This window comes from Passer domesticus, chromosome 1 (assembly GCF_036417665.1).
Source record: "Passer domesticus isolate bPasDom1 chromosome 1, bPasDom1.hap1, whole genome shotgun sequence".
Taxonomy (NCBI): domain Eukaryota; kingdom Metazoa; phylum Chordata; class Aves; order Passeriformes; family Passeridae; genus Passer; species Passer domesticus.
In genome coordinates this window covers 105962110-105982181 of record NC_087474.1, presented here as the reverse complement: position 1 = coordinate 105982181, position 20072 = coordinate 105962110, and the positions used below count along the sequence as shown (strand labels likewise).

General features: G+C 43.2%; 1 protein-coding gene across 2 annotated transcripts; it reads left to right on the top strand.

Annotated features, from left to right (window-relative positions):
- The first annotated feature begins 7814 nt into the window (after positions 1 to 7814).
- On the top strand, positions 7815 to 16181 carry LOC135307972 (uncharacterized). 2 transcript variants are annotated; one of them, XM_064432656.1, is made up of 3 exons: positions 7815 to 8564; positions 10884 to 10957; positions 14352 to 16181. In XM_064432656.1, exons 1-3 carry the CDS (start codon positions 8020 to 8022, stop codon positions 15692 to 15694), a joined length of 1962 nt encoding a protein of 653 aa, XP_064288726.1. In that variant the 5' UTR covers positions 7815 to 8019; the 3' UTR covers positions 15695 to 16181. The 2 variants fall into 2 exon arrangements, with proteins under 2 accessions (XP_064288726.1, XP_064288717.1); XM_064432647.1 differs by having other exon boundaries at positions 10884 to 10978.
- Positions 16182 to 20072: the final 3891 nt, after the last annotated feature.

The window sequence follows — 20072 nt, the reverse complement described above, 5'->3', positions numbered from 1 at the left end:
TACTACTGAGGAGAAAATAAAGGGGATTGGGGGAGGAGGGGCTTGTTTCTCAATATAAGCATTCTGAACAGTCATCTTAAATTTAAATATATTACAACGCTTCAAATCTTATGAACACTTTTAAAACATTTTGTACTGCATTAAAGGAAAGCTTTTCTTTTTAATGAGTGTATTAATGTCTTCTAACTTAAGATATATAAAGCACAGGTATTTGTATGAAGTAATTTCCCCAGGTTCTTCTATCTTATAACTTTCAGAGCATAACTATATTGTCTCGTCTTTATGTTCTGCATTAGGATGATGCAACCAGACTAGCCTCCTCTGATTCATAAAAGTAGTTTTTCATTACTAGATCCAGAACTGTACTCTGCAAAGTAAACATCTATTTAACCAGAGAGAAATAAACCAAACACATGATGTAGAAATTCTCTCCTAACTCTGAATTTGTGTGGGAAATTCAAGATGTTCTGGTCTTCAAAATAACCAGAGACAGCCTCGTACCCTCTGGCCAATCTTACAAATAAATACTGTCTCATGGTAGATTTAGGTTTTGCCAATAAACAAGAAGCCGTTTAAAAACAAAAAACCAGGACAATATCCTTTCTTTGCTGATGGTAGTGGTAAAGTTCAAGTAAAATGTAACCAGAATTTCATGCTCCAGGTATATCATTTGATGTATTTTAAATATTAAATGGTATTTCTGGACCCAGAACTTCATAGACTGAATTAGGCATCTATTCATAGCTTTGGCAGTTTAATGGACATCCGCAAAGAAGTCTTTCAGACAGCTTATTCAGAACATGGATTAAAGAACTTAGTATTCATCTCTGCTCTGGCACAAAGTTCATTTATAGTGCTGAGAAACAAAATGAGCATTTTTCTCACTTCTTTTCATACAGTCATCTTCTTTCCCCTTGTGGTACAGTCTCGCTCTTGGCCAACACTGACTGCAGACCATCAAGAGGACCTGAAGGACAGGCCACCCTCCTTTAACTTCAGTACTGGGGACTGCGACATCACAGGTGTAGATGAGATGAGGTCACTCATTGAATTGTAATTCAACACACACACACACACATGTAAAATAGCCATATTTATATATTTTACGTATATAAATACATTTATAAAGCTTTCAATAGGCTCAGCTTGTTTACTCAGCCAGTAGAGTGTGACAGGAGATAACAAAGAGCCAGGCTGCAAGAAATGAACCTCATACTTCTATCACAATGAGATCTCATACAAATATTAACATCAGCTTGGGAGCCACATACAATAAACAGTAAACATTCCACTTCTAACACTGTGATACCCTTCTTTCACACTTGGAGAAGTATTCCCATCACCAACCATGGAGTACCACTACATTGAAGAAAAATTGAGTGCATGAGCAAAGAATAGAAGAAAACAAAAATCAGAGGTCAAATTAAGAATATGTGAATTTATACTGTTTCTTTTCTCCCTTCAAAAGTCTTTCCTGCAATGGTCCCTGCAGGGACACATGCAACTAAAATTGTACTAAAAGTATAATAACTAACAAATACTTCCAGCTTGATACCAAATTTCTGTCATAATCATTCATTTTCTCCCAACAAAGAGTAGTCTGTGTAACTAAAAATACTTTAATCAGAAGTATTTTAATATCAAATAAAATACTTCCTTTACTGTTTTAAAATCAGAAATTTGAAAATTATCTTTTTACCTCATAGTTTTGCTTGCTCTATTATTATAATGAGAAGACTAACACAGAGTCATATATGCATGATGATATCAGAGGCATTTTAGGATTCAATCACTCCCTAGCAGATAAGAATTTGCTGCTTTGATTTTATTGCTTGACAACAGGAGATGAAATTGCTGTTTATAACTTTTTAAAATGTTAACACAAACAGTGCAAGTCTATTGTAACCCTAATTGAGGTTTCAATACCTGATGTTGACAGGTGATGCCTTAGAAACCAAATGAATGGCAAAAAAACCCCAAAAAACAAACAAACAAAAAAACCCAAAAAAGCCTCAAAAACCCAAAACCAACCAAATAAAAACAAACCAAACCCAAACAAACAAAACCAAAAAACCCAAACCAAACAAAGAAAAAACAAACAAACAAACAAACAAAAAAAAAAAAAAAAAAAAAACAAAAAAAAACCAACCACACACACCAAAAAACTCGCCACCACAAAAGAAATCCACAATCATAAAATATTTCAACAGTATATTGATATGTGACAAAAACAGGCAGTAAATTTCAGGACTGAGTGTGTATTTTTTTAATACATGTGAATGTACAAAATTAACCCAAAAAAACGCAGTACCAAATGTCTCAAATCAAGATTAAGAATACTATTTTTTCATGGTATTAGTTAAAAAGTTTGAAGTCCACTGACTTTATTTAATAAAATTAGGTGGGATGAGGTGGTGTTCTGATCCATTACTCATTGTATCCAGCGGGTCTTTAAACGGTAGCCAGCTGGGATTGACTCTGTAAGTGATGCCTTTTCATAAAAAGATCCTCTGAATACTACCAATCCCTTACACTAGTCAATTTTTAAATAGTATTTCGTCTTGCTGCCATTATCAAAGTTCCAGAGAAAATGGGAATTCTGCTGTTCAGAAAACTTGATTCAACTAAAATACACCTTATAACATATCTGTAGTATGCTGTTGCATATATACATTTTATTTAAGCCTTACATTTTTTTCACCATCAAAAAGGTTTTTTTTCTATAATTACAGAGCTGGATAACTCTAAGAAACTGTGGTATAGCTGCTGAAATTTTAAAGGCTCTCTCTGTTCCAGTGCTTTTCAAAGCTGTAAATGTAAAACACAATTTAAATGTGACATCTGGTAGAGTTATTAAACGTAGCAGCTGCTGAGGAAACATAAAAGGATTCTTCTTTTAAATAGAAAACAAGCTGACATTTTACAAACATTTATTCACCATTTCAGCTACTGCTGTACATTAGAGAAGACTAAAATAATCAGAAAGAATTTGAATGATCTGCAAAACAAAAGTATCTACAAAATTACAAAGACAGCAGATGTTTTAGCATTTATTTCTCTTTAAACCCTGTGCTTTCATATGTTTCCAGGTCAAATATTCAGTACATATCTTTTTTTCCTCCTATTAATTTTCAGCTGCATATTCCATCCCATACTATGTATGACATTTTGCTACCTCATCCTGAAACCATGTCTCAGCCAGATCACAGAGATGCAATATAATTACTGTCCCATTATAACAGTTTTTCTTTGATTCCTCCACCTCTTTTCTCTAAGCTCTACTTAGAGTAGCTATTCTACTAGCTCCTTGAACTTCAGGTGTCTGATTTGCATGATCACAGCAGTCTTTGTTGTGAACCCATTATAAGTTTTACTGCATGCATATCTTTAACCAGGCATGCCTAATTGGTGTGGAACAAAGCCTTTTCATTACCAGAATACATCAGACATCATTTTACAACTAGCATATGCTAGTGTATGGTATATGCAGTTTGGTTTCAGGCACATTCAAAACAGAAAATTATCAATAAACAAACCTAGCCCTCTTTACACAAAAACTATCTTTTTAAAATTATGCCTCTTGACTTCACATTAGCACCCCTATCCTCAGAGCAAAACTTTCCTCTCAGGAGGGAGTGGAATTATTTTGGTGGGGTGTTTTTCCTTTGTTTTTTGTTCTACGGTCATGAATTTGCCTTCAGTTATATTGTAGTTACCATTCCTTACAAAGTTGTTCATTTCTAATTTTACTCTTCCAATATTAATTTAAGTTTTTGGAAAGACAAAATATATAAAAGCTATATTAAGAAAGAAAGAAATGAAAAAAAAAAGGAAGAGTAAATGGTGCATTCCTTTTTCAAAGGAAATTTCAGTTGACTTGTGAAGAATGATATCTTGCTCACCTTGGTCTGAGAACTCATTCTCTAACAATTTCTTTCAGACTAATGATGAATGTGTTCTTATTGATGTTATACTGCACCAAATGAGTCATAGTCTATTCAGTTCTAAAAGGCCCCCAGCAATAAAGCCAATAAAAATATCAAACAGAAATACTTGGTTTAAGATGCTTGCTGGTAGGGCAGTGATTGGATTAGAGCTGCTCTCAATTCTGGAATATAATAAAGATTAAAAAAAACCCAAACAAACAAACAAAAAAAAACCCACAAAGATTACATAGTGGGTTGTGGGGTTTCTTTTGGTTTTTGTTTGTTTGTTTTGTTTGGTTGGTTTCTGTTTTCATTGGTTTGTTTATTTGCCTTTTTAAATAAAATATTAAAGTTAGATGTGAATTTCACAATGGGTAAAGCCCAGACCACCTGGGACAAAAAAAATTCTACAGAAAAGAAATTAAAAGAAACCCATCCTGAATGTCCAAAGCATCAGACTCAACTGAAATATGCAAATTTCTCTTGGGAAAGATGAAATGTTTTTTATTTTCATTGTGAAGTATTGATATTAATTCACATGCTAGTAATTTCCTTTACTTCAAAGTTCAAGGCCTAAATTCTACCTGTAAGTCCTACTTTTCATAACAGACATAGAAACATAGAATAGCCTGGGATGAAAAGGACTTTAAAGATCATCTTGTTTCAACCCTTCTGCCGTGGGCAGGGACACCTTCCTGTTGAACATGTAATTCAGAGCTCCATCTAACCTTCCTTGAATATTTCCAGAGATAGGGCACCCACAGCTTGTCTGGGTAACCTGTCCCTGTGCCTCACCACCCTCACAATAAAGAATTTCTTCCTAATATCAAATCTAAACCAATTCTCAGTTTGAAGCCATTCCCTCTTGTCCTGTCACTACACGCTCTTGTAAAAAATGTCTCTCCAGCCTTCTTGTAGGCTCCCTTCAGGTACTAAAAGGCTGAAATTAGGTCATCCTGGAGTCTTCTCATTTCCAGGCTGACATTTTCTTTCACATGTGCAAAATAAAAACTTTATTGAGCCTGTGAGTACTGAAAAACTCAAGCTGCTACATGAACTTTCTGTTCTGTGAAAAAGCTGGTTTGGCAACCACTCCCAAACATTCACTCCCATTTCTCTTCTTGCCTTCAGCCAATCTCTTCTTATTGTGCCAATGCAACTATTTATTTAGGTGGCTTCACCAGAAACTGAATCATTAAAATACTCATGGTTATAAATCATTCATGTCACAACAGAGTCAGAAATGAACTTTTAAATCCTCTCTCTGTTGTCTCACACCCAGCTTTGAACAGCGGTCATGTGAAAGATGGGCCAGCCATCAGCCCTGCTGATCAATTAAATCAGCAGTCATGTGATGGATAGAGGCTGTAATTTTACCAAGATTTAGGGGATGAAAGGAAACCTTTCGGTTCCCACAGACATTTCTAGTATGTGCAGACCTAAAAGAACTTAAATTGTGGAGCAAAAGTTTGGTGAAGCTTGGATGCTTAGTTCTGAAGTATATTTATTCTGATGCTTCAGACACTCAAAACTTTTCTGATCATTAAACTTTCCTGCATGACTAAATGCTTCTTTTATAAGTTTCTTTATGCCTGTTTACACTTGCAAGCATCTTAACTGGATAATATAGCAAGAATCACACTCTTATTTGCCATTTTTGTCAAAGAAATAACTAATTCTTGTAGAGGTTACATGTCCAAAAAATCCTGCACTATACTATGTGAGTCATCCAGGAAAGTTTTAGGGTTTATGACATTAAAACCACAACCTAGAAAATTTCCCTTTTGCTATAATTGAACTACCTGACATTTATTTTTATTCTAAGAAATTATTGAAAAAAACAACCAACCAACCAAACAAACAAAACTGGGATAATACCTCAAAGGAAATCTAGTGTAATAATGCTTTGTATTAGTTTAATTTTACTGTACTGGAATGCCGCAGAAAGGGCTTCATTTTGTTACAAGATAATCAAAAGCTGTAGGAAAACACAGCCATTCCATACACAGTGAATTTTACCATACCATAGAATTTATGACCAGATTTCTGTTTTCATCCTGCTGTATGCTTTAACCAAGAGATACCAGTTTAAAATGTTTTGTTTTCTCGTTTCTTTGTTCCTCTCCTTGAAGCAGTGCTTTAAAAAAGTGATCATATTCTACAGCCGTGGTTACGCCAGGATGATACTGAAGACTGTGCTGACCAGTGTGGTCCCAGGGTTTCTCTGCATTCCCCTTCAACAGTTTTTGCACTATATTTATGTGACTCTGTTATGCTCTTTGAGGCAAAGATAATTTTTTTTCATTACAGAAGCGAAGAATTGTTAACAGAGGGGAAATCTCAAAGTTCTAGTACCCTGCAATTAAAAGGAAGCCAACAGTCATGTTGATTATGATGAAGAATTTCTGGATGGGGTTTGAAATCACTGAATCTACCACAAACCTATTTTTGGAGTTGTGAAATTTATGCTGTAAGGATTTATACACTTCTCTTAATCTCACAGAATATAATGTAAATCTGAATAAAATCTAGTGTCTTCTAATTCCTATATGAAGGAAGAATTAAGTAGGATATTAGAAGATATCTTTTAGATTTCCTTATCCCTGAAAGTGATATTTTGTATTGTTTTAGATAAAACTTTAAAATAATTAAGAATTCCTAAACAAATTAATGAGATCAAAAGTTCTGTTTTTCAAAGAGCTTCCGTATCAAAGTTGTTCTATTCTAATTTTGAAAAAAAAAAAAAAAAGTTATTGAGGCCTTTATGCTGGAAGATGCATTTTAAAAACCTTCAGTGAATAAAACCTTCAGTGAAACAAGAATGTCCTTTTACATTCTTGTAAAATGATCATTTTTTGCAGCTGCCAAAAGTAATTTCAAATGGAAAATTGAAATATTTTATTTAAGTTATGCAGTTTCTTCAAATAGATACCTCACCAAAATATAAACTAACTAATTTGTTAAGGATGACATTTTTGTATCAGCTGTTCTCTTGGAAAATTCTTCAACTAAAATTTCAACAGAAAGCTTTAAGGTATTTAATAAAATATTCCTATCAAATATAAAGTGTTAAGCTTGCATAGATATCTGCTGCACTCCTAATGTATCCTAACTTTTCACTTTCAATCTTCTGCAGATTTTATTAAAGCCTGTAGAGTAACTATATAAAGACTATACAGGATTATCTAAAGGATTACATTAAACTTTAGGTTTATATTTTTGAATGAGAGATGACAATGAAACATAGTTTCCAAAAGTGTTCAAATTCAACTTTAAAAATAGTCACAGAGATAAGCAAAAAACCAACTCCAAACCCCAAACTTGTTTTTTTATTCAGGCTCTTCAATTTTCAGAATGGTCCCTGGAGCCTTTTTTATCATCAGTGTGTTTATGTTGGATCTCTATATAGCAAGTAATGGCAATAGTGGCAATGGATTCCTGCTTTTATGAAAACTGAAAATCATTCCAGTCAGATGCCTCTAAACAAATCTAAGCAAAATTACTTTGGGGACCATCCATTCAGATGGAAGTGATTTACAGCAGAAACCTGCCAATGAAGCAATGAACTTCTGCACAGGAAAGTCACAACTTGCAACAATACTTTATGGACTTGAAACAAAACTAGTATGAAAAAATCATAGGGAGAAGTAAACATTTTTCTAAAGTACCTGACTAGAGATTGAAATTGTTCCTATGAAAAAGAGGAGAAAACAAAAAAAAAGAAAAACCAAACAAACCAACTTGTCATATGTTGTGGTGCAGGGTTCATTTGGTTTCTTCCGTTTCCCCCTAAAGTTATAATGGTTCGGTCCTAGGGTTCCCCCCCCCCACCTCCCCTGGCAACCCCTCCTTTTGAGAGTATCAGTTTTTTGTCTCCACCCTTGTTCCCCTGGTTACCCTCTGTCAATCCCTCCCTGAGTTCCTGTCCATCAGCCACTGTCCCCTTCCCTATTTCCAGAAAGTTCTCCCCTCCTCGGTGGGTGACTGGATCAGGAACAAGGGTCCCTCCCTGTCACATTCCCTATTGGCGAGCCGGCATGTTTGTCACGAGTTTGTTCCGTCCCAAGTTCTCTCTCATTGGTTGAAATGTTCTATGTTCCGTCCCTTTATAATCGGCTGTACCCCTGCCTCGTGGTCCCGACTCGGCTGGCGTTCCCTGGAGACATTAAAGCACTCTGGACTTTGCCCTGACTCGGGTCCCTCTTTTCTCCTTCGCCTTCTTGCTGATCACTGCTGCCTCCTGCTGAGGCGCTGCCCGGACGCCCCCGGCGCATCTGGGCAGTGCCCCCCGGCTGTCAGTTGCTGTGCCACAGCTCGGCCGGTGCAGCCTCCTCCCCCGCCCGGGGGAGTAGAGAAAAAACCTCGGACAGCAACTCGGCAGTTTTGGCGCCCAACGTGGGGCACTGGACAGCCCCGGACCCCGCGGCAGGAGGTTAGTGGCCAGCAGGCAGGTTTTGCCCTTCCTGCATGGTTCATCGGTTGCTCCGTGGACGTCAAGACTACCCTGTCTGTGAGCAGACCTCGTTGTAGAGGCGTGGCTCCGGACCGGGACGGGATCGGCAGCTTCTGCACCCCGGAGTCGGTCCCCGGCGAAGTCCCTTCCCTTGGAGTTTTATCCCAGTCGGCGCTGGTCAGAGGGTGAGTACCCCCAGCTCCCCATCTTCGGGTGGTCCCCCTCGCTTAACCCCCCCCCGGTTTCGTCTGGTCGGGTCAGTGGTTTCGTCCCAGACCCGGTGGGGTTAGGGCTGGTGGCTGAGGGTTTTTTTCTGTTCTTGTTATATTTATTTTTACTCCAAGGGTGGGTTTTCTGTGTCGGCATGGGTGCTAAACTGTCGACACAGCAGAAAAGAGTTTATCTCCAAGTTATAACTATCCTTGCTGGGAGAAATATTAAGTTAATTAAGAGGGAGTTAAAACAGTTGATAATGTGGTTGTTTACTCAGTTTCCTCAGATTACCCCTGAAATGGTTCATAGGATAGATTTTTGGAATTCGGTTGGAACAAAATTATCTCAATTGGATTCTGAGGGGGAATCAAAGAGTAAAAAATTAGTTTATTGGAGCTTCCAAATTATTACAGCTTTAAAAGAACAAGGGAAACTGAGGAAACAACTATCCCCTGGTTCATGTTCACCCTGTCCCCAAGTCCTAGATCCTTGTTCCACCTCCTCTGTACCTCAGAATAAGGGAATCCTGAGGGAAACAGCTCACACAGGCACAGTGCCGGGTTCTTGCCATCCCCCGGGTTTTCCTCAGGGTCCTCCAACCCCCCACCTCCGAAGTCCTGGCCAGACTTCGGGGGATTCTTCCCCGAACCCTGTTTCCCCCAGCCTGAAGTTCCCGGTTGTCAAGCCCAAAGCTGAGTTCTTAGTTCCAGAGGGTGACTACTCTCAGACTCTGTCTCAAAATGGCTCCCATGGAGCTCAAGATGGAGGTGGCCACATGGCTTTTCCCTCCAAAACCCTGTCTTCTTCCCACAATCCTTTTCTTTTTCCCTCCAAGCCCGTTGTCCCCTCCCCTCCCCTACAAAACCCTGCCCACCCCTGTTTCGCTCCACCCTTTGTTCCTCCACCCTCTTCCACGCCCTTTCCTCCTCCCCCTCTCCTAGCCCTGCCCCCAAGTTACCACCCACAGGCGGAGCATGTCCCAGCTCTCGACTCCGCCCAGGCTCCCAGCCCCACCCAGGTTCCCACGCAATGCCCCTCCCTCCCCTGCTCTGGTTCCCACGCCCCACCTCCTGGTTCCCACAACCCGGTTCCCGGGGGGGGGGCAGGGTTGGAGAACCGGAACACAGGGCTTGCACCAGTGATCACTGCAGCCCCTGTCACATACCAGCAGGAGGGACAGGGACCGGTCAAAGCACAGTGGACCCCATTCCCCCACTCCACCATCAAGGAGCTGTGCAAGGCTCAAAAGGAGTTCTCCTGGGAGAGTGAATATTTCCGGGGACTCCTTCGAGCCTCTTTATTAGAAACTAATGTTGTTCCTGCTGATTTGCGGACACTTTTTTCATGTCTTCTCAACCCCACTGAATTCGGGGTATGGGAAGAGGCATGGAAAAAGGGAATAAGGGACATTCTCCCAGACTTATGGGCAGATACCCAAACTAGCACAATCCGTGGTGGTGAAGCGGTGTGTACCGAGCACCTTATCGGTACCGGAAACTGGGCCGACGGGGCGATCCAAGCAAGGGATATCCCCCGTGCTGTGCTCCGGGAAAGTGCCAAGGTAGCGGAGCGGGCTTTCCTATCATTGAAGACTGCAGTACCATCTCTTACATTTTCTAAAATAATCCAGGGCAGTGAGGAGCCTTTTATAATCTTTGTCGAGCGTCTCCGCAGGGCTATAGAACAGCAAGTCCACAGCGAGAGCGCTCGACCGAGCGTCCTGCTCGAGATGGCTGCCGCCAATGCAAACACCGCCTGCAAGGCAGCCATCCTCAGCCTGCCCTTGGACCCGCCTCCCACCATCCAGGCAATGATAGAGGTTTGCCAGACGAAGGTTCCGGTCATCGCTCGGCAGGACACTGACACCAAGCCATCGCCCCGCCGGATGTCCTTCGCCGAACCAAGGAACTTCTTTGAAGCAATGCCCGCACAGCCACAATGGACTCCTACCCTGCCAAGGCCGCCGCCGCGTGGACAGTGCCACCTCTGTGGCAACACCGAACACTGGATGCCGGACTGCCCACTCCGAACTGAGTTTTATGAGTTCAGGAGGAAGCAGACGGCATCCCAGGAGGGTTTTAAAAAAGATCAAAAAAACTAAGGCAGAAGCGCAGCCCCTCCCTGCGCGAGGACAAAAATGGGGCGGGTGACTCAACATCTAAGAAAGGGGATTTGGGGAGGAGATCCCAATTTACCCACCCAACTCTTCAACACAATTTACCGGACTTGACTTCTTGCAAAACACCGATTCTTACATCTCTAACCACCTCCTCTTTGGTTTCGCCCTACAGGTTGCAGTTAGTCGAGTCAGTTAAGATCATGGACTCCCAGTGCCATCTTGCGATGGTCGCACCTCAGGCACCAGGTACCTGGAACCGGATCAAGAGTGAGTGCGTTGTCATTGGTGACACTAAGTGCACACCACCGGAAATCACCATCATTCCGGGTTTATTACCACATGCCATTGATTCATTTGCAGTGGGATTTTTTTGCATACGCCCACCGGTTACATTGCAAAAAGGCCAAATTATAGCCCAGGCCATCCCTGTGGAGTTATTTGAATCAGTAGAAAACACAATACCACCTTCAACACATGCTACAACACCAACATTGTGCGTAAACTGGACTCATGCAATTGGAAAGGGGAAACCCCGACTAACGTGTAGTGTGAGCAGGGATGGTCAATTAACCAGAATCAGTGGCATGCTCGACACAGGGGCGGATGTGACGATCATTCCTAGTGAGGAATGGCCGCCACATTGGGAGTTGCAACGCGCGGCTGAACGCGTTCAAGGTGTAGGGGGCATACAATTGGCTAAGCAGTCTAAGAGCGTGGTACAAATTACGGGGCCAAATGGGCAATTGGCTTCTATTCGCCCATTTGTAATGGACTATGCGGAACCCCTGTGGGGGAGAGATGTTTTAGCCCAATGGGGAGCCACAATTGACCTGCCAACGGCTCCTCAGGTTTTTCAGTAGCGGCCACTGAAGAGCGCCCTACCCAAAAATTAACCTGGAAATCAAATTCTCCGATATGGGTAGAGCAGTGGCCGCTCAACAAACAAAAGTTAAAGGCGCTCACGGAGCTCGTACAGGAGCAGCTGGACAAAGGCAACATCGTGGAGTCCAATTCACCATGGAACTCCCCTGTCTTTGTTATTAAAAAACCAAACAAGGACAAATGGCGGCTCCTGCATGACCTTCGCCAAATTAATAATGTTATTGAAGATATGGGCGCTCTCCAACCAGGGATGCCGTCCCCAACCATGCTCCCTCAAAATTGGAAGTTGGCTGTATTGGATATAAAGGACTGTTTCTTTCAAATTCCTCTACACCCTGACGATGCCCCACGCTTTGCCTTCTCGGTTCCCACCATCAACCGAGAAGCCCCAAGGAAGAGGTATCATTGGAAAGTCCTACCACAAGGAATGAAGGCGAGTCCTGTGATCTGCCAGTGGTACGTCTCTTCCTTGCTGTCCCCTGTTCGAGAGGCAGCAAAAGATGCCATCATTCTACATTACATGGATGACATCCTGGTGTGTGCACCTGATGACAGCACACTTACCCACTCGCTTTTCCTGACAATCAATGCATTGACTTCTGCAGGGTTCGAGCTCCAGGAAGAAAAAATTCAAAGGATGCCACCCTGGAAGTATCTTGGCCTGGAGATCACCAAGCGGACCATTGTTCCGCAGAAATTGGCCTTTAACACCAAAATTGAAACCTTGGCTGATGTTCACCAGCTGTGTGGGTCTTTGAATTGGGTAAGACCTTGGCTGGGTATTCCTACGGAAGACCTAGCCCCCCTTTTCAATCTTTTGAAAGGGGGAGAGGAGCTTAGTTCTCCCAGGACCCTTACCCAGGAGGCCGCCACAGCCTTGGAAAAGGTGCAAAACATCTTATCGCAGAGACAGGCACATCGGTACAACCCAGACTTGCCGTTCAATTTTATCATACTGGGAAAGCTGCCACACCCGCATGGGTTGATTTTTCAGTGGGAGTCATCCACCAAAACATCTAAGGACCAGGGTTCGAGGGACCCTCTCTTGATTATAGAGTGGGTTTTCCTCAGCCATCATAGGTCCAAGAGGATGACAAGGCCACAAGAGTTGGTAGCTGAGTTGATCCGGAAGGCTCGCCTCCGGATCCGCGAGTTAGCCGGTGTTGACTTTGCATGCATTCATGTTCCAATTAATTTGAACTCGGGCCAGTTAACCAAGGCCATGCTGGAACATCTACTCCTGGAAAATGAAGCTCTCCAATTTGCTCTAGACTCGTTCACTGGGCAAATTTCGATTCACAAACCGGCCCACAAATTGTTTAATTCAGGGATGAATTTCAAACTGTCGTTAAAGACAGTTCAGAGTCGGAAGCCTTTGAAAGCTCTGACAATTTTCACAGACGCGTCCGGAGCATCCCACAAGTCTGTGGTGACTTGGCGGGATCCTCAAACTCGGCGGTGGAAGACAGACATTGAAAAGGTTGAGGGTTCACCTCAAATTGCCGAGTTGGCCGCAGTGGTCAGAGTCTTTGAAAGGTTCTCTCAGCCTTTTAATCTAGTAACTGACTCTGCATATGTCGCCGGTGTCGTTTCCAGAGCGGAGAGTGCAATTCTTCAGGAGGTTTCCAACATGGACCTGTTCAGTTTGCTCTCGAGACTGATAGATCTGGTCTCCCACCGAGAGCAACCCTTCTATGTTATGCATGTGAGGTCACACACCGACCTACCGGGGTTCATCGCGGAGGGCAACCGGCGTGCCGATGCCCTAGCCGCCCCAGTTGAGATGGCCCCACTCCCAGACGCCTTTCAACAGGCGAAACTCAGCCACCAACGATTCCATCAAAATGCTCCTGGCCTGGTCCGTCAATTCCACCTGACGAGGGACCAGGCGAGAGCAATTGTGGCCACATGCCCACAGTGCCAGGCGTTCCAACTGCCCGTAGTGGCTACCGGGGCCAACCCGCGGGGACTCAAAAGTTGCGAGATCTGGCAGACGGATGTTACACACATCCCAGAATTCGGCAAGTTCCAGTGCGTACACGTCTCTGTGGACACCTTTTCTGGGGCCATCTATGCCTCTGCCCACACAGGGGAGAAGACAACAGATGTTAAAAAGCATCTGTTACATGCCTTCTCTGTGCTGGGCATCCCCAAGGAGATAAAAACTGATAACGGGCCAGGATATAAATCCAGGGAATTCCGGAGCTTCCTGCAGGAGTGGGGGGTAAGCCACAAAACCGGCATCCCTTACTCTCCCACAGGACAGGCGATGGTTGAGCGGGCCCACCAGAGCATCAAGCGTACATTAGAACATCAAAAAGGTGCTATGAAGGTGGAGTCCCCTCAGATCCGGCTGGCCAGGGCCTTATTCACCATTAACTTCCTTAACTGTAGTTTTGACTGCCTGAACCCGCCCATCGCAAGACACTTTAATACCTATCAGGACATGCACCTGAGGGCGAAACCCCCTGTGCTGGTGAAAGACCCTGAAACCTGGAAGGTGGAGGGCCCCTTTGACCTGGTTACGTGGGGTCGTGGATACGCCTGCGTGTCCACCCCCACAGGGTTGAGGTGGGTCCCTTCCAAGTGGGTGAAGCCCTACCTTCCAGGAAGAGCCCGTAACATCGGCTCTGCAGCACAGGTGGAGGAGGCAACTTGGAGACGACGAAGAAAAGAAGTCTGTAGGTCCGGTACCCCCCAGGCTGAACCGCCACCAGCTGAACCCTCTGTATTAACCTATTTCCTTCGTTTGTTTCAGTTGGACCCTTCTTCATCATGATTTCGCTCCTGTTGATGATCCACCCAGCCGACCCCTGGATCGTTCCCCAACCAAAGGCGAATGTCTGGCGAACCTTGGCTCAAGCGATGGGGCAAGACCACCTGTGCCTATCAACAGCTTCTGCAGCAGACCCCCTCTCGACTTGTCTTGTGGGAATTCCATTTGGGTTGGATGATTTTCCCCCTCCCTTACTCCCCCACCTAAAGCACCTGTTTCCGGAGTTCGACCCTGTTGGTTCCATCAATCCCAGTTACTGGTGGGAAAAAATCATGAAACTTCTTAATTATACCACTGATGAGCCCACGGAATTCGAGCTGCTCGGCTCCGCACGCGCCTCCCTCTGCCTCCATTTCCTCCCTCACCAAGGTGCGATCCCAGACCGGGTAGTACACTTTAAGAATGAGAGATATCAAACAAAGAACTGGTGCAATTTCACCACCACCGTTTATGTTCCCAATACCTTTTATTTGAAACCCGCACTCCTCCCTAAAGGCGCGTTCCTAATTTGCGGTAACCGAGCGTGGGCTGGAATTCCCCCTCGCCTGTCCGGAGGGCCCTGCACTTTTGGGCGGTTGACGCTGCTTACCCCCAACTATACTCAAATTCTCAATTGGAAAAGGAAAAATGTCACACAAGATTTGGCCAGAGTTAAGAGAGACACCCACAAAATTGACCCAGAATGTGACACCGAAATTGTTCATTGGTCTAGACCCAGAAATATTGCGGTTTCGGTATTTTTGCCGTGGGTGGCCGCAGCTAAAGCACTAGGGGAATTGGGCAACCTCGAGTGCTGGGTGGCAAAGCAAGCGAATTTGACCTCAACTGCCCTAGCGGACCTCCTAGCTGACGAGGAAACAACGAGGAAAGCGACCCTCCAAAATAGGGCGGCAATCGATTTCCTTTTGTTACTCCACAACCATCACTGTGAGGAGTTCGCGGGGCTCTGCTGCATGAACCTGTCGTCACGAGCCGAGGACGCCAGACACACCATCCGCCAGATGTCCGAGGACGTCAACAACATCCGACAACAGACCTCGGACTGGTTGGGGGACTGGCTATCCAAAATGGGAGTGACAGGCTGGGTGGGCTCCATCATTCGTACCATTTTAGTTATTATCTTCGTTTTGCTCTGTTTAATTTTTGGTTTCTGCATAATCTATAAGTTACTGACCAGAATTTTGTTTGCCTCAACCCCCCAAATCAACCATGTTGAGGCTCCTGCTGACCCTGCTCCCATCCCTGAAGAACTTTCCTGTGAAAAGACGCATTGGGAGCAAGCCCCTCAATCCTCCCTATGGTTTTCAGTTACTACACCAGTTTAAGGACAATTTCAGTTTTATTTTTATTTTAAACAAAGAAGAGGGAGATGTTGTGGTGCAGGGTTCATTTGGTTTCTTCCGTTTCCCCCTAAAGTTATAATGGTTCGGTCCTAGGGTTCCCCCCCCCCACCTCCCCTGGCAACCCCTCCTTTTGAGAGTATCAGTTTTTTGTCTCCACCCTTGTTCCCCTGGTTACCCTCTGCCAATCCCTCCCTGAGTTCCTGTCCATCAGCCACTGTCCCCTTCCCTATTTCCAGAAAGTTCTCCCCTCCTCGGTGGGTGACTGGATCAGGAACAAGGGTCCCTCCCTGTCACATTCCCTATTGGCGAGCCGGCATGTTTGTCACGAGTTTGTTCCGTCCCAAGTTCTCTCTCATTGGTTGAAATGTTCTATGTTCCGTCCCTTTATAATCGGCTGTACCCCTGCCTCGTGGTCCCGACTCGGCTGGCGTTCCCTGGAGACATTAAAGCACTCTGGACTTTGCCCTGACTCGGGTCCCTCTTTTCTCCTTCGCCTTCTTGCTGATCACTGCTGCCTCCTGCTGAGGCGCTGCCCGGACGCCCCCGGCGCATCTGGGCAGTGCCCCCCGGCTGTCAGTTGCTGTGCCACAGCTCGGCCGGTGCAGCCTCCTCCCCCGCCCGGGGGAGTAGAGAAAAAACCTCGGACAGCAACTCGGCAGTCATACACATGTATTAAGTGCTATAGAGGTTTCACTTATTAAACAAAAACCTCTGCACAGACTGATGCTTCAACCTGAGAATAATTAAGCATTTTTTTAAGAACTTTTTTTCTCTTTTCATAAAATGAACACTTCTTGTATTTCAAGGTGGTTTAGCTCCCTAAATGTTTTCAAGTAACAAGAAAATAGCATGAAATGACTACTACTTCTTTGCTATATAGAGTATGAAGCATCATATTACACTTGTACAATACTATGAATTTACTACATTTATTAAGAGAGTACAGCAAAAATAGCATGTTCATGATTTAGAAAGTTCTTTCATTATTTGGGTGTCTGTAAAGCAGCTGTTTCTTTGAGTCTTCTCCTAACTTCAATGTCACATAATCTTAGAGTATGTCTGTGTGCTGATTATCCTTTCAAGGAGGAAACTCAAATATTACAGTATTGAAATCTAAAGGCTTATACCATAAAACAAATGAAAGTTATGGCATGATGAAGTTAAGCTCATAACCTTACTGAGAAACATGCTAGTACAACAGATTGTACATGTATGTATGCATGTAGACATCACTGGATCACCCATGCTCCAGTTGAAAGTGCCCCCAAGTGTATCAATAAGTATTTTTTGCCCTTCAGTGTCCATTAAGTTACCTTTGGGAGAATACTTTAGAAACTGTGGATCAAGCTGGTACGTCCCACAGGCTTGGGAAAGCTCTTTGTCTCAGAGGGAAGCATTCTCTCCCTCTCCCTTTCCCAAGGGAATGTCTGGGGAATACAGTGGAGTCAGGAGAAGTGGGGACAACTGCAGTTATAGTCTCCCTGCAGGACATTCAAATCAAACCCAAATCAAAAGTAAGGAAGCCAGCAGTGCAAAGACAATTCAGGTTTGTTGGGTCCAGGCAAACAACCTAACTAAAGATCAGCTACTCACTTTGCCCATTGACCATTAAATCCTTTTCTCTACAGTCACATAGCTAAAGCAGAAGAGTTAGTGAATATCCTTATTTGCAAGATTGTCTAGAATTGTAGCTTGGGCAAAGTTTGAAAATAAAATATATATGTACAGTCAGTTCCCCACAGTAGGAAAATGGGGTCTCCTAGTATCACCCAGGTCGCCTAGTGAGAAAACAGAGTAAACATCATGGCACTATTTTTTCTAAGCAACACCATAAAAACAATGCAATAATAAAGAAATGAGACCTTACCAGCATTTTAGAGAAAGGGAGTATATTTACAGTGAAATTTAATACTTTCATCCTTGTATTTAATGGTGTACTGTGTTTTGTGAATTCTCTGACCTTTTCCTTTTGCTATGTTCATAGCAAACAATTCAATTAAGGCAAACCCAGGACACATAGCCAGGTTTTGGTAGCCTGGCTGCTATAGGGGTGGCTTCTGTGAGAAGGCGCCAGAAGCTTCCTCCATGCCCAGCAGAGCCAGTGCCAGCCAGCTCAAAGACGGACATGTCACTGGCCAAGGCTGAGACAATAAGAAGTTATGGTAATGTCTGTGATAATATATTTAAGAAGGAAACAAAAAAAAAATTTAAAAATGAATTGCACAGATGTAGTTGCAGCCAAAGAACAGGGTGAAAATAAATAGGAGAAACAACTCTGCAGACACCAAGGTCACTGGAAAAGAAAGGGAGGAGGTGCTTCAGGCACTGGAGCTGATATTCCCCTCTATGGTAGAAACAGGATGCTCCTGAGGAAGGAGTATTGTGCTCTGACTCCATGAATCAGAAGGCTGAACAATTGCTTTATTAAGCTATACTAATTACGCTAATACTACTTTAAATTGCATACTAAAAAGATACAATACTACAAAGATACTAAAAAAAAACCCCGTGACTGTCTGGAGACAGTCAGGACACAGCTTTGACCCAATTGGCAGAGGAAACAAAACAACCTTCACTGGTGTCCAATTAACAAATTACTTTGGGTAAACAATCTCCATAAAACAATCCACAAGTGCAAAACAACAGAAATAGTGAATAGAGACAAGAATTATTTTCTCTCCTCTGAGCTTCTCAGTGTCTTCCCCAGGAAAAATCCTTGGGAAACTTGTCCCTGCTGCTCTCTGGGAAGAGAGCTGCAGCCACACCCCTGCAGCCCATGGTGCAGCTCATGGTGAAGCAGTTGTGACCCTGCAGGCCATGAAGGACCACTGGGATGCAAAGATCCACCTGCATCCCTCAGAGGAGCCCTACACTGAAGCAGGTGGATTTCTGAGAAGAGTCTGTGATCCTCTGGAAGGTCTGTCCTGGAGAGGGATCCTGGCAGTGACCTGTGGACCCATGGAGAGAGGAGTCTCTCCGGAGCAGGTTTCCTGGTAGGAATTGTGATCCTGTAAGGAACCCTCATCAGAGCAGCCTGAAAGGCTGCACCTTGTGGAAGATGACCCAAATTGCAGTAGTTTTTGAAGAACTGTTGCCTATGGGATGGACTCACATAGAAGCAATTCATGGAGAACTGTTATAAAATGTTAAACCCTCCCTATCCTACTAAATTAATTAAGGAAAGGTGGTATATACATTGTCTTCTCAATTTGAAATTTGAAAATTTTCTCATGCTTTGGGAGATGAAATTAATATATGGTTTTGAAAGTAGATTATCTCTCTATTAAAGTAATTACAACAATATAAATTCACAAAGATTCACTTTCCAGCTGAAAAATTCCTTGTGTATCATTGCAACTTCCTTAAGAAGTGCCTCAAACTTTTAATGGTTAATATTTATAGAATTATTAGAAATGTAAAAATAATATAAATACTAGAAATATTTAGAAAGTGACCATCAGGACAAACTGCGATTTAATCTGTTCCAAACCCTAACTCTTTTTCAGCCAGAAAACTCAGATATTAAACGATTAAAGCAATACAGGGAATAGTGTGATTCCGCAGATCAGTAACTTAGTAGATAAAGGGATAGATCAGCATGTGACTATTTCAGGACCTATTATTAAAGCAATTAGTATCTCATCAGCTATAGTTATGTTTTAGCCTGTCTTCCTCAGAACCCTGATATATAGCAGACATGAGTGTCATGGTTGAACCCCAGTCAGCAACCTGGCACAACACAGCTGCTCACTCACTCACCACCCCCACTGGGATAGGAGGAAGAATTGACAAAAATAGCAAAATTCCTGGGTTGAGATAAAGACAGTTTAATCAATAAAGCAAAAGCCACACACACAAACAAAGCAATACAAGGAATTCATTCACCACTTCCCATTGCCAGGCAGGTGTTTGGCCACCTCCAGGACAGCAGGGCTCTGTCATGTGTAGCAGTGACTTAGGAAGACAAATGCTGTCACTCCAAAAGTTGCTCCTTCCTTCTTCTTCCCACCGCTGAGCATGACACCATGTGGTATGGAGTGTCCTTGTGCTCAGTTGGGATCAGCTGTCCTGGCTGTGTCCTCTCCCAGCCTCCTTGCTGGTCAGGGGTGATGAGGAGCAGAAAAGGCCATGACTGTGTAAAAACTGCTCAGCAATAATGAAAACATTCCTGTGTTATCAGCACTGTTTTCAGCACAAACACAAAACACAGCCCCATATGACCTATTAAGAAAAAAATTAATTCTGTCCAAATCATAACCAGCACAGAGTGCAAACTCCTTCAAGACAAAGAAAGATTTTAAAATATTCTATTTCCTGCCCCAGAGTTCCATTTTTCACCCTCTTTGAGTGCAGTGATGTT